This window comes from Anopheles moucheti, chromosome 3 (assembly GCF_943734755.1).
Source record: "Anopheles moucheti chromosome 3, idAnoMoucSN_F20_07, whole genome shotgun sequence".
In the NCBI taxonomy this organism is placed as follows: Eukaryota; Metazoa; Arthropoda; class Insecta; order Diptera; family Culicidae; genus Anopheles; species Anopheles moucheti.
The window spans coordinates 84238779-84250539 of NC_069141.1; the positions used below are offsets into that span (position 1 = coordinate 84238779).

General features: G+C 46.8%; 1 protein-coding gene across 1 annotated transcript; it reads right to left on the reverse strand.

The window, feature by feature from the left end:
- Window positions 1-1491: 1491 nt before the first annotated feature.
- Window positions 1492-11491, reverse strand: LOC128301196 (cell adhesion molecule Dscam2). Its single transcript, XM_053037553.1, has 14 exons — window positions 11068-11491; window positions 10163-10290; window positions 9874-10010; window positions 8764-9650; window positions 7608-8687; window positions 7400-7552; window positions 6195-7340; window positions 5968-6117; window positions 5729-5899; window positions 5484-5587; window positions 4108-4186; window positions 3871-4017; window positions 2955-3129; window positions 1492-2857 (listed from the first exon to the last, which is right to left on the reverse strand). The coding sequence occupies exons 1-14, from the start codon at window positions 11489-11491 to the stop codon at window positions 2632-2634; spliced, it is 5007 nt and encodes a 1668-aa protein (XP_052893513.1). The 3' UTR covers window positions 1492-2631.
- Window positions 11492-11761: the final 270 nt, after the last annotated feature.

The following is an 11761-nucleotide window of genomic DNA, read 5'->3' on the forward strand; positions in this document are numbered from 1 at the left end:
TTATATACAAATATAACATGTATCTTATCGTATCGATCGATTAAAAACGGAAAATGTTTAGCAACTTAACGAACAGATCATTCAAAACAGTCGTTCCGTTTTATATGTTTTACGCGCTACACACCTGGAATGGGTTCATTCGATATTGTCTCATTGTTGTCATTTACTTTGTTTAGCCTAGTTTTGCATACACCAACCGACATATGTTGCGTAGCCGTTTTGCTGCTAACTTTATCTACTAACTGTCTGTGTCTCTCTCTCTCGGGTCGATCACCGCAAACATGACAAAACACTTACTGGCTAGTGGGTTTGATCCCGCACATATACGCTAGGCTTTCGGTTGTCTGCTTTTGGAGTTTGCATTTGTTGTATTAGTTATATGTCTTGGGTTGGTTGGAGTTAGAGGTTCAATATTATTTATGTTTACTTCATGAAACTACAGCACCCGCTGTGTAGCGCCATTGGTACTTTGCTGGTTGGTTTTTGGAAGCAAAAAGGAAGCTATCCGGATACGAAGGAACAGTAGGAAAGGGACGAGAAATAGTAACAAAATTGTAATATTTTACTGGAATTTCAGTTCATCTCATACGCTCATCTCGGGATATGTTAGTTTCGGAGTAGTGGGTTTGTGCGGTGTATCTTCTTGAGTACAGGTTTAGTGTTGTAGTTGGCTTATTAATGGTTTATGTTGTCCGTTGTCAGTTCGAGAGAATTCATTCTTGAAGTGAATATGAAGATGTTATTTATACATGTTAAGAAGCTTCGTCAAAGAAAAAAATGAAGTGATTTGGAGATGTGAGGATTCAAAACCAGACAAGAAACTAATTGTTTTCTATGCTAGAGCGAAAACAAAACTGTTCAGAAACAGCTGAGAATGCTTAGAGCTCGATTTAAGCTATGAAATGCCCTACCATATTTCCTCCTTATTCGATTGTTGGCAGGGAAAAAGAAGCGAAAACTTGATAATTGCCCATGTGCAACAAGTCAGCTGTCATGTGTTTGTGGTACAAGGCACTGCTAAACTGGTAGATACGAAAATCAATTTAACCAAAGCTACTTTGACGCCATTTGTGATAACGCAAACGGGAAGCAACCAAGTCTTTCATGTATCGTGCTCTTGTTCGCTTGTTTCGCTGTGTTGTATTTCGTGCATTTGTTTTTGTAAATGTTAGATCCAATATGTACAATGAACATGATACAAAAGGTCAGTTATGATTACAGGCTAAAAGTAAAGAAAAAACAAACAAACATTAAGCCATTGTAATACAGAGACAGATTCTCTTATTCATCATTACCGTGAGGGTTTAGTTTAAAACTTAAGCTAAACTTTACAAAGTAATTCCATCCCCGTTTCTTCATAGTTTGTTTGAAAACATGTGCACATGGTTTGGTTTATGGGCGTGTAATCTTTTCTTGCCAAGAATCCTATTTAATTTCCAATTCATAACGAGTGCTTTTCATAACAAGCGTGACCCATATCCGGTCACCTTATATATGGGCATTATATTAAGGAAGATTTTGGCCGAAGCGTTCAAACGTAACGCGTAACGTGGCGCGTTGAGAAACCCTGTAAAAGTGTTCGATCGATAACTAACGCGCTACTAGAGTTAATAGTTGCGGTACGCAGAAAATGTAACTTACGGAGTCGTTTGGTTCAGTACTTAGAAGCGAGAAATAGGGAACGCATTGCGTAGTAAACTATTGGACGAGTTTCACAAACGTAACAATGATCCAATGAAGTGTGGACAATGATCCAATCGGTGAAAGAGTTTGTTAAAAAGGACGTCCGGCATTCCTTTCATTAGTGTGCCTAACTCTTTGAGAGTTAAATGCGTGTGTGTTTGTATGATCGGTTTTAAGTTCTAATCAATTTGTTCTGCGCATTTTTGTTTATCATTCTTCCAACAATACTATCTAGTTTGGGGATTTTCCTATATACGTATGTCATTTGTTCATACACGGTGTTTGCTCCATGTTTTTGCTTTTTCCTATCATATTTCGTTTGGCTGTTTAGTTTTACTTTGTGCTAGACTGGTCTCATCGGTTAGTCTCTCATTTACTAACAATTATACTATCGGTTTGGAATCGTTTTTCGTCGGTGTGTGTGCTTCTTGCGCGAGTGTGTGTATTCGCCTTCTTTCACTGTTCAATATTCAATTCTCGTACTCTGTAGGTTTGCTGTTTTGACTTGGTTTAGGACTATTTACGTTTAGTGGCAAAGCAAAATGAATTTTTAATGATGCATGGTTGATTAACGGCTTGCTCTGAGGTGTGTATGTCTGTGTGTTTACGTACCTTACGCGCAGAGGTTAGTTAATATGCTATAAAAATATACGTATAAAACACTCATTTTCCAAGGTTGGCTGGTGATCAAAACGTTGTTCATTTTGGCATTTTTTGTTTGTTTGTTCGGGAAGGTAACAGTAGGTCTCAGGGATGTGTGTTGATGATGTAGTTCAGCTAGGTTTAGTCCGAGCGTGTTGCTTACGCTAATGCGAACAATGATGTGCACACGTGGCGCAATCGTGTTTTTTGGGGGTTGGTGACCGACTGTAGATGGAAGATGTGCGCGGGCTAGGATGTTCGTCGTTCGTTCGTTGTACACGCGGCAATATGACGCTTGGCCGGCTTTTACACATTGATCTGAAATGCTTCCCGTTGCAGCTTCTGATTGGCGCGCGGTCGGGGCGAATGGTTGCTCGACTTTTTGCCCACCACATTGCTGCCGATCTCCGTCGCACTGCCCAAGCTGGATGGGTTAACGGACGATACGGCCAGCGTTGCGTCGCGGCCGAGCAAGTCCGAAAACCGGGCCGGCGGTGTTATATGATCGGAATAGTTAGGATAGTTCGATATACTGCGTAGACGAAGAAGGAATAAAAATGGCAGAAAGTGAAGATAATGGCAACGGCAATATGGCCAAATTGATCGCCGTAGGACGAATAACAGCTTACCTGAAAGTAGTTTCTTCGTTGTGGCTAGAGTACCCGCTAGAGCTACGCACGTGCCGCTTCGGTAGGTTTTGCGACTGTGCTTTGGCAGACTTTCTCGGTGGATAGGGTGGTTTAGATTTCCTCGATATGCTCGAGGGAGAATTTTCGGAAGATGAAGACGTTTCGTCTTGCGTGTCTGTGCAGGATAGATTTTTTTTATAAAAGAAATAAAGAAAAACAGAGAAAAATACGAAACCATAAAGTAAGAAACGAATGCAAATAAACAACAATTTGTAGTATAAAGTTGATGCAAAAAGCAATCAAACAATAAGAGGTAAAGTAAACCAAACAAACGGTAAATGAAACATACCAATACAAACCAAACGGTATAGATACAAACAAACATAAACAATTAAACAAAGCCAATGTAAATCATAATTTAGTGATGAAAAAAGATACACAAGATACACAGATGAAAAGAGAAACACAGAGAGAGAGAGAGAGAGAGAGAGAGAGAGAGAGAGAGAGAGAGAGAGAGAGAGAAAGAGAGAGAAAGAGCGTGTTTGTGTGAGTGATAAAGCGAAAATGAAGCATTTGCGCGTGGATATTATTTCATATTTCTATATATATAACAAACAAATAATAATACAGTTAGCAGAATTTTGAAACCATCTTCAACATTGTGTTGCTCATTGTTGGTTGAATCAAGAGGGCATTCCTTACAATGCGTCACGTTCAACAACAATCGAAAACACAGCGCGATTTTCGGCCAGTTTGCCAATGTTACGGAGCACCATTGCTGGAAATTAAAACACGCGTGTAAATTTGGAACCGGCCAGGCCAGGTGGGAAAGAGGGGAAGAGGGGAAGGTGGAAAACTGATAATCAATAGAACGAACAGAAACGTGTGAAACGGAACACGCGCTTTGCATACGTACCACGATGGTGACGGTAGTTGGACTGATTGGAGCGCGAGGCAATATCGTTGTCAGATTCGGAACCGAGTGTATCATATTCTGTAATCGGTATATGAAGTGTTAGTATCTTCCTAACTTCGGAATCTGTGGATCCGGGATTGTCTGATTCTATAAATTGATTTATATCTAGAAATGGTCGGCTTTATGGAGCAAGACAGCGAGCAAACATCAAACGGTTATCGGTGCGAGCGTACTCACCTATTGGTTCCGAGGTGGCCGGATCTCGGAGCCGAGATCCGCCCTTTCTGCGCACTTTCGTGTATTCGGGCTCTTTGTTCTACAGAAGGTTTTGTATTTGGATTGGTTTGGTTTGAGTTTGGTCGGTAAGCAGATTCAAATATTCGACGGTGTTGTGTGGTTGGTTTTTGCATTGTTGATCAATTCGAATATAGTTCGACAGTTTGAAAGTGGTTCATTTCAGTTCGTCCGCAGGCAGCAGGACACAATCGAGGGCGTGTTCCAGTGAAATGTGCGTGGGGGGCGCAGGACATTTGTTTGAAAAAACGGGAAGAGACGTATCGTTAAGACGGACGGAACGGAACGAAACCGGAAACGACAGCACGGCGAAGTTGATCATTTATCGAAGCCGATCGAGAGCGAGGGATAGTCGGGGGGGGTTGATTTGTGGATGGACATAGTTTTTTTTTTGTGTTTTGTTTTATTGCAATTTCATATTACCAACATACAGAGAAAAAAGAGAGAAAGAGAAAGAAAGAGAAGAGAAGAGATAGAAAGAAAGAGAAAAAGAAAAAAACACCATTTGGGACATTTGATTTTCTCGGTTCGATTCTGCGTGCTCGCCTCGCACATTAATGGTTTGGGTGAGTGACATTTTTAGGTGTGCGAAACAGTCGATTTGTGGCTAGTACGGTAGGCGAATTTAGTTAGTTGCGCCTACAGGTGCAGGTCGCAAAAACGTGAACGGTGTGAGATAAATGTAGGGCGAGATTAAACGAAAGCAATACAAAAACTAGTGCCAATTTGATGTGGGATGATATGATCGTACGATCTATGCGAATGGAGCGAAGCGTGATGGAATGGGCCAAGAAGAAGGCGTTGCAAAATAGGCGTAGCGCCGTTTCGCTAGTGGATGCTGAGGTGAAAGTAGGTGATGAGTATGGTTTGGATGCGTGAGCAAATCCAGCAACAAGACAAGAACGAGATCGCATGGCCAACGACGTGTGGTGAAGACGACGAATCATGAGATGAAGAATGCGGTACACTATAACGAACTCAATCGCTTTGGCTAGAAGATAGAATGACATACAGAGATGAGATGAGCGCGCAACGGAAGCAAATGGATAGTCGACACGGTGACAGGGAAACTGACAGGAAATGGATGGAATGAGTGGAGAGAGAGAACAAAAAAAACCCAGTAAACCATAACGGGCGGTGGTGAGATCGATCGGTTGATCGGGGGAATGTTGAATGTGTGCGCTCAGTAGTCGTTTCAATGATTATCCAAACGGAAAAAAAAGAAATGGTTTTAGAAGACAAAAACGAGATGGCATAGAAATTAAACTTACATGATAGCTTTCGGTTTTAACATCATGATACACAAATGATCCTCTTACCGAGTGATATGGTCCACTGTAGACATTTCCACTGTATGAACTTTCGCTGTACGTTTGCTTGTTCAGCTGAAAGGTTGCATACGGGCAAATGTCTTCAATATACTCTGCAAAACGGAGAAAAAACCGCGCGTATCAGTATGCGGTGAACGTTTAACCTTTTTCCCGCTAGAGGGACAAACTGTCGGGAAAGGCACGCTCCCCAGGGACGGGTGGAATTGTGGAAGAAAAGAAAAAAAAACGATTACCATTTCCCTCGGCTTTATAGCTGCCCGAGTCAACGGAATTACTGTTACGGCTTGCCTGCTGGGCCCGCACCGCCAGATACTGCTGGTCCCGGTTGTGCTTGTTCTGGATGTTAGCGATAGACGGTGACTCCGACATGGAAGTTGACGGGATGCGGTTCTGGTTGTTGAGCTCTGCGTTGCGAGGGTAGAAGAGTCAGAGTTAGTTGAACGGTGCATTATCTTACCACTTTCGTTCTTACTTCTCTTGCGTATCAGAAGCGCAGCAGCGACAAGGGCAAACAGTATCAAAATCGAGAGGCAAAGTGGCAGGATGACCTTGAAGTTGGCATAGAACGGATTCTCACCCATGTGGGGCGACACTGGGTTAGTGATGTCCGGATACACCATCACTGCGAAAAGGGGAAGTAGTAGTAGCATTAGAACACTTCAGAGCATGATGGCAGACGCTGACGACGCGCATACTTACCACCCTGTGCGGTGAGTGTCGTGTAGTTGTAAATGGCCATCGTTGCCCCAGCATTATTGTAGGCCGTGACGCGCAACTGATACTTCGTGGCCGGTTGCAGTTCGGTCACGGTAAATATGCGTTCCGTAGCCTCCACGTGGCTAGCGATCATGTTCCACTGCGCCCGACCGTACAGCCGGTTCTCGATGGCGAAGTGCAGGATGCCACAGCCACCATCACCCCACGAATCGAGCCAGCAGGTCACGCTGGTCGAATTATTGGTGATCATTTGCGAATGCTTCGGCTGCACTGGCGACAGTCCCTTCGTGTGCGAATGGACGATGTCACATGGCAGCCCGGTTCCGATCTTGTTGTACGCGGTGATGTACAGCTGATAGCGCGTACCGCACCAAAGGTTCACCAGCAGATGCGTGTTGGTTTTGGAATCAATCTGCAGCTCCTCCCAGTCACCGTTCTCGCGCTTGTAGTTGATGACGTACCCCAGCACGGGCGAACCACCGTTCCGATTGTCGGTCCACTCCAGCAGCAGACTGTCGGTGTACGTGTTGACGATGGTGAGGGTAGGCGGATCGGGTGGTACACGGATCCGAATTCGATACACGATCTCGTCCCTGCCCCAGGTGTTTTCTACGCTGCACGTGTAGTTGCCCGCATCCGAGTGCTGACAGTCCTTGATGTAGAGTGTGCCGTTCTTGGCGATCAGCTTGCGCGTCCCCGTATCCATCGGTTGATCGTCCTGCCGCCAGATGGTGACCGGCGCCGGCACGCCAACCTTCCGACAGGGCAGAATCAATGTTTCCTTCCACGGCGTTACAATCTCTTGGCTAAAGGAAACGATTCGGGCGGGCACTTTGTTGTTGGGCGGTACCGTGATCACCTCGGACTTTTCACCCTCGCCGACCTTCGTGGAGGCGGTGAGCCAAAACTGGTAGGTGGCGTGCTCTTGCAACCGTACCGTCTCGTGGCTCTCGGCGTACGGCACCAACGAGCGTTTGTGAGTTCCCTCGTCACGACCACCATCCACCAGCGCCATGTAGAAGGTGTAGCCAGTGATAAGACCGTTCCGGTGTGCTGGTGGTAACCAGGAGATGATGATCTTGGTGCTGGATGAAGGGACCGCTTTCAGGGCACTCGGGGCGCTTGGTACTGTAAGCAAAGTTAGAGACTAAATGCAGATCCACACGACACGACAGAGCCCAACATACCGTCCTCTTGAGTGATGCAGTGAAACGGGTTGGTCCGCACACCATCACCAACCTTGGTGAATGCCAGCACCCAAAACGTGTAATTGGTGAACTTCTTCAAGTTCTCCAGTGTTAGATATTGGTTGTTCGTTTTCGATGTGTACGGTTCCTTCTCTGTAAGATAGATAGAATAGAGCAACCTGCTACTACGCCACCACCAGACACTCACCATAAAGATCATCCATTTCGATGTAGGAAACTTTGTAGCCTCGTATCTTGCCATTCTGACCATCGACCGGCGGCGGTGACCAGGTGATGTAGATGGAGGTCGAACTAAGCACGTCACACTTCGGACTGTCCGGTGCACTGGACGGTACATCCTCGAGCGTACCCAGCGATATCTCTTTGCTCGGCGGTCCACTGCCCTGGCTAGTGTACGCCTGCACGACTATGTTGTAGTTGGTGCACTTGTTGAGGTTCTGGAGCGTTGTCTCACCACCGAAATGGCTGCGCACTTCGACCGTCTTGAAGTTGAAACCCTGCGTCGGGTTTATCTCCCGCTCGTTCGGATTAGCTGCCACCTGGTAGCCAACGTAGTAGCCCAGCAGATTTCCATTCCATTGATCCCGGTCGGGCGCTTCCCAGGAGAGAAAGATTTCGGTGGAACTCTTCGGTTCACCCTTGATGTTGAGCGGTGGACCCGACGGTACTTCCTCCAGCGTGGTCACCTGGATCACTTCCGAGTATTCCGACGCACCGAGTTTGTTTTCGGCCGAAATGCGCAAATGGTACGCTTTGGCTGGTTTAAGATTCTGCAGCGTGATAACCGTTTGCGTACCGGCAACGGTAATGTGTTCCGCTGATTGCCACGGTTCCGTCACCAGCTTGTACTCGACGTTGTACTTCTCGATTGGGCTATTGCCGGCGAACGGTTGGCTCCAGGAAAGTTGCAGTGTGCGCGATTGTTGCGAGTTGATGCGCAAGTTCTTTGGTGCTTCCGGCACTTCCTGGATTACCAGATGGATGGACATCTCATCCTGGCCGAAAGCGTTGGACGCTTGGCAGATGTAGACACCGGTGTCCTGCCGATAGGTGTGGGAGATGCCCAGTTCCGAGACCATCCCATCGTCCAGCACCTGCTCCCGGATGTTGTATCGATTGTCGAGCGATTCGTCCAGCTGCTGCTGGGAACTCTGCATCTTCCACTTGATGTCAATCGGATTGTCACCCTGCACGTTGCACTGGATGTGGATTTGTTTGTTTCGCGGTGAGGTTATCTGTTTGTTTTTGGTGGTAAAATGAGCAGGCACTGGAAATGCAAAAGGAGATGCCGCGTTAATCGTCCAAGACAACAACCAATGTACAGAACAGCTCGATGTACTTACCGTTAACTTTAAGGAAAATAACCTTACTAACACCGGTACCGATGGAATTCTTCGCCTCACAAAGAAAGTGACCCTGCGAGTCTTTGGCTATCTTGCGGAACTGCAACGTCCCATTGGTGTGCAGCGCAACGTTCGGCTCGTACAGGAAGTCCTTGTATTCTCCCGGTGTGTTACCGATCGCTTTCTTCCACGTTACGGTGGGCTGCGGATGTCCACCCGCTTGGCAATGCAGTGCCACATCCTGCCCGGCCTGGGCACTCGAATCTTTCGGCTCAAGAATCCACTTCGGTGGAACGTTCACGGTTAGCGGCACTGTGAAGCTCTCACTCCCCGCCACGTTGCTGGCGATGCACGTATAGTTCCCCGAATACTCCGACGTGATGTGTTCGATCACGAGACTCGTACTGTACTCGTCTAACCGTCGGATCACCTCGTTACCGGTACCGAGCACCGGTTTCCCGTTGCGTTCCCAGCGGAAGTTCACCGGCAGGTCACCCTCCAAAATTTGGCACGAGATGGCGGCACGCATACCCTCGCGCAGCATGTTCGTCATGGCCTGTATCGGCATGATCTTCGGCGGCACAATCACCTGTATCTCGACGTTCCGCCGTGCCGTCTGCTTTTGTTTGTTCTGTGCCATGCAGGTGTACGTGCCGGCATCTTCCGCCAGCTGCAGCTGCTCGATGATGAGCGTGCCGTTGTTGTAGGCCCGTTGGCGTCGATTTATCGGTAGCGTTTGTCCGTCACGCTCCCAGTGAATCTTGTCGATCGGGTAACCGGCGACTGGACACTTGATGATGAGATCGTGCCCCGACACGCCCGTTATTTTTGGCATCTCGCGTATGTATGGAAGCCCGTAGATGTTCACTTTGGCACTGTGTGACACTCTGTAATGGGTAGATGGAACGAAGGAAGGGAATGAGCTAACAGAAAAAGGAATCGCTGAGACCGGTCTCATCCAACAATGAGCCACCCCGGAGCCACCGATTGGCACAGATTGTGAAATGCATTTTTCATCCGTGGATTCCTTCAGGGAGTTGGGCAGACTTATGCCATTTCCCCGTAATGTCCACAACGTGGATGAACGCTAGAAACCGTGTCATTACTTACTTTCCTATGCTGTTCTGTGCCACGCACGTGTATTCGCCCCCGTCCTCTTCCTTCACGTTGGAAATGTTGACGTGACTGATGACGTCGTCGTGGATGGTGACGTACTGGCCGACGACAAACCGGGGACTATCGGGAATCTGTGCAAAGTACAGAAGTGCAGTATGCGTACGTTTTTTTTTTTTACATTGCATTTTACCTCCATTATGTTTCGTTTCAACTTTCCATCCTACGCGTCGGCATAGGACGGGCGCAAAAGTGGGCAATCGGTCCTACCCTACTCCCTACTTACCGGAAATCCATCCAGCTTCCAAGTGAACTGCGGCGGTGGGTTGCCAGTGCCTACGCACTTGAGTGATACGGTCGGGCCCGGTTGTAGCGTTTGTTCCGAGAACCAGTACAGCAGCTCCGGGGTGGCATCTGGAAAGCGGAAATGGATGGAATGAAGGAACGCTAAGTACTTACTCGAGGGGTTGCTTTTCCTCTGTAGAATGATCAAAAGAGTGTATTTTGTGTGCTTCCCTTCTCTCTCTCTCTCTCTCTCTCTCTCTCTCTTTCTCTCTCTGTGAAGTGCTCATAGCGCAATGGGAAGTGAATGGACCAAAAGGAAAAAAGGGCAATAATGTACGCTGTCCTAATTATGGATGATGCGTGATGAATATTCTTTCCTGGTATAGAGTAGGGGTAGTTTTCTTGTATATCATACTGCAGGGGTGCATCGTGAGCGTGATGCAATTTTTCTTCGAATCTGACACAGTTTTTGTGATGAGTTTAAAGACAAAAGTCGGTGCTGTTTTAAAAGATGAATTTTAAAAGCGTGAGCGCCATTCGCTGTTTTAATCTATGCTTATAATAATCTATAGCATGTTATCTGGGACATTTAGTAGTTTTTGCAGCTAGGCTAATAATTTATTACACCATTCTGGAAAAAGAGATTTAACAGGATACGATGCAGCACAGTGTCACATTAAAGCCTTTGATTTACCTTTTCCTCGGCAAAAACTTAACAACATAAAGTATATGTCGACTATGTCGACTTTTTGTGCTGCTAAGAGGATCTAAGATTCTGCGTGGTAGAAAGTTCCATAATTTTTCATGTTGCAGAACTCCTAGCAAGCTGTTGCGCCCCAACATCTTCTCTATTCGCAACTAACTTTAGCTTTAAAAATATGTCTCTTATCGTTGGCATTTACTTACCACCAAGCTGCAACTCGGCCGTCGACTGAATCTGCTCCCACTCATTTGCGACGAAGCACTGGTACATGCCTTGATCCTCCTTCTGCACATTCTTTATCACTATCCGGGGCACATCGGTGTAGATCTCGATCCGGCTGTCCCGCACGATCGGCTTACCGTTGTGCATCCACAGCACCTCGTGGGCCGGAAACCCGGATATGATACACTGGAACTGAGCATCCTTGCCCACATCGACCGTCTGCACCTGCGGCTGCAGATGGGCGGTCAGCGGTGCCGTCACCGTCAACGATACCTGTATCGTTTCCTCGCCGGCAGTGTTGTTCACCCAGCACAGGTACTTCCCACTGTCCTCGAGCCGGGCTTTGGCGATCTTCAGCAAACCCGCCGACACGATGCTGATGCGCTCGTTCAACTGCAGCGGCATGATTTGGTCCTTTACCTCCTTGAACCACCGGTAAGTCGGTACCGGATGGCCCTGGGCGACACAGGGCAGGGTGACGGGCGCGTTCACGACCACGTGCTTGAGTGAGTGTTTCTCCACGTTAATTCTAGGTTGTACTAATCCCTTCGGTTCGGTCACTATCACTCGACCTGGATATGTTGAAATTTGTATTTCACCTGTACCGAGAAATAAGAAAATGAGGCAGATGAGCGTAACGATGTGGTTAGAAAGTAGAGTAACACAAATTGCAAT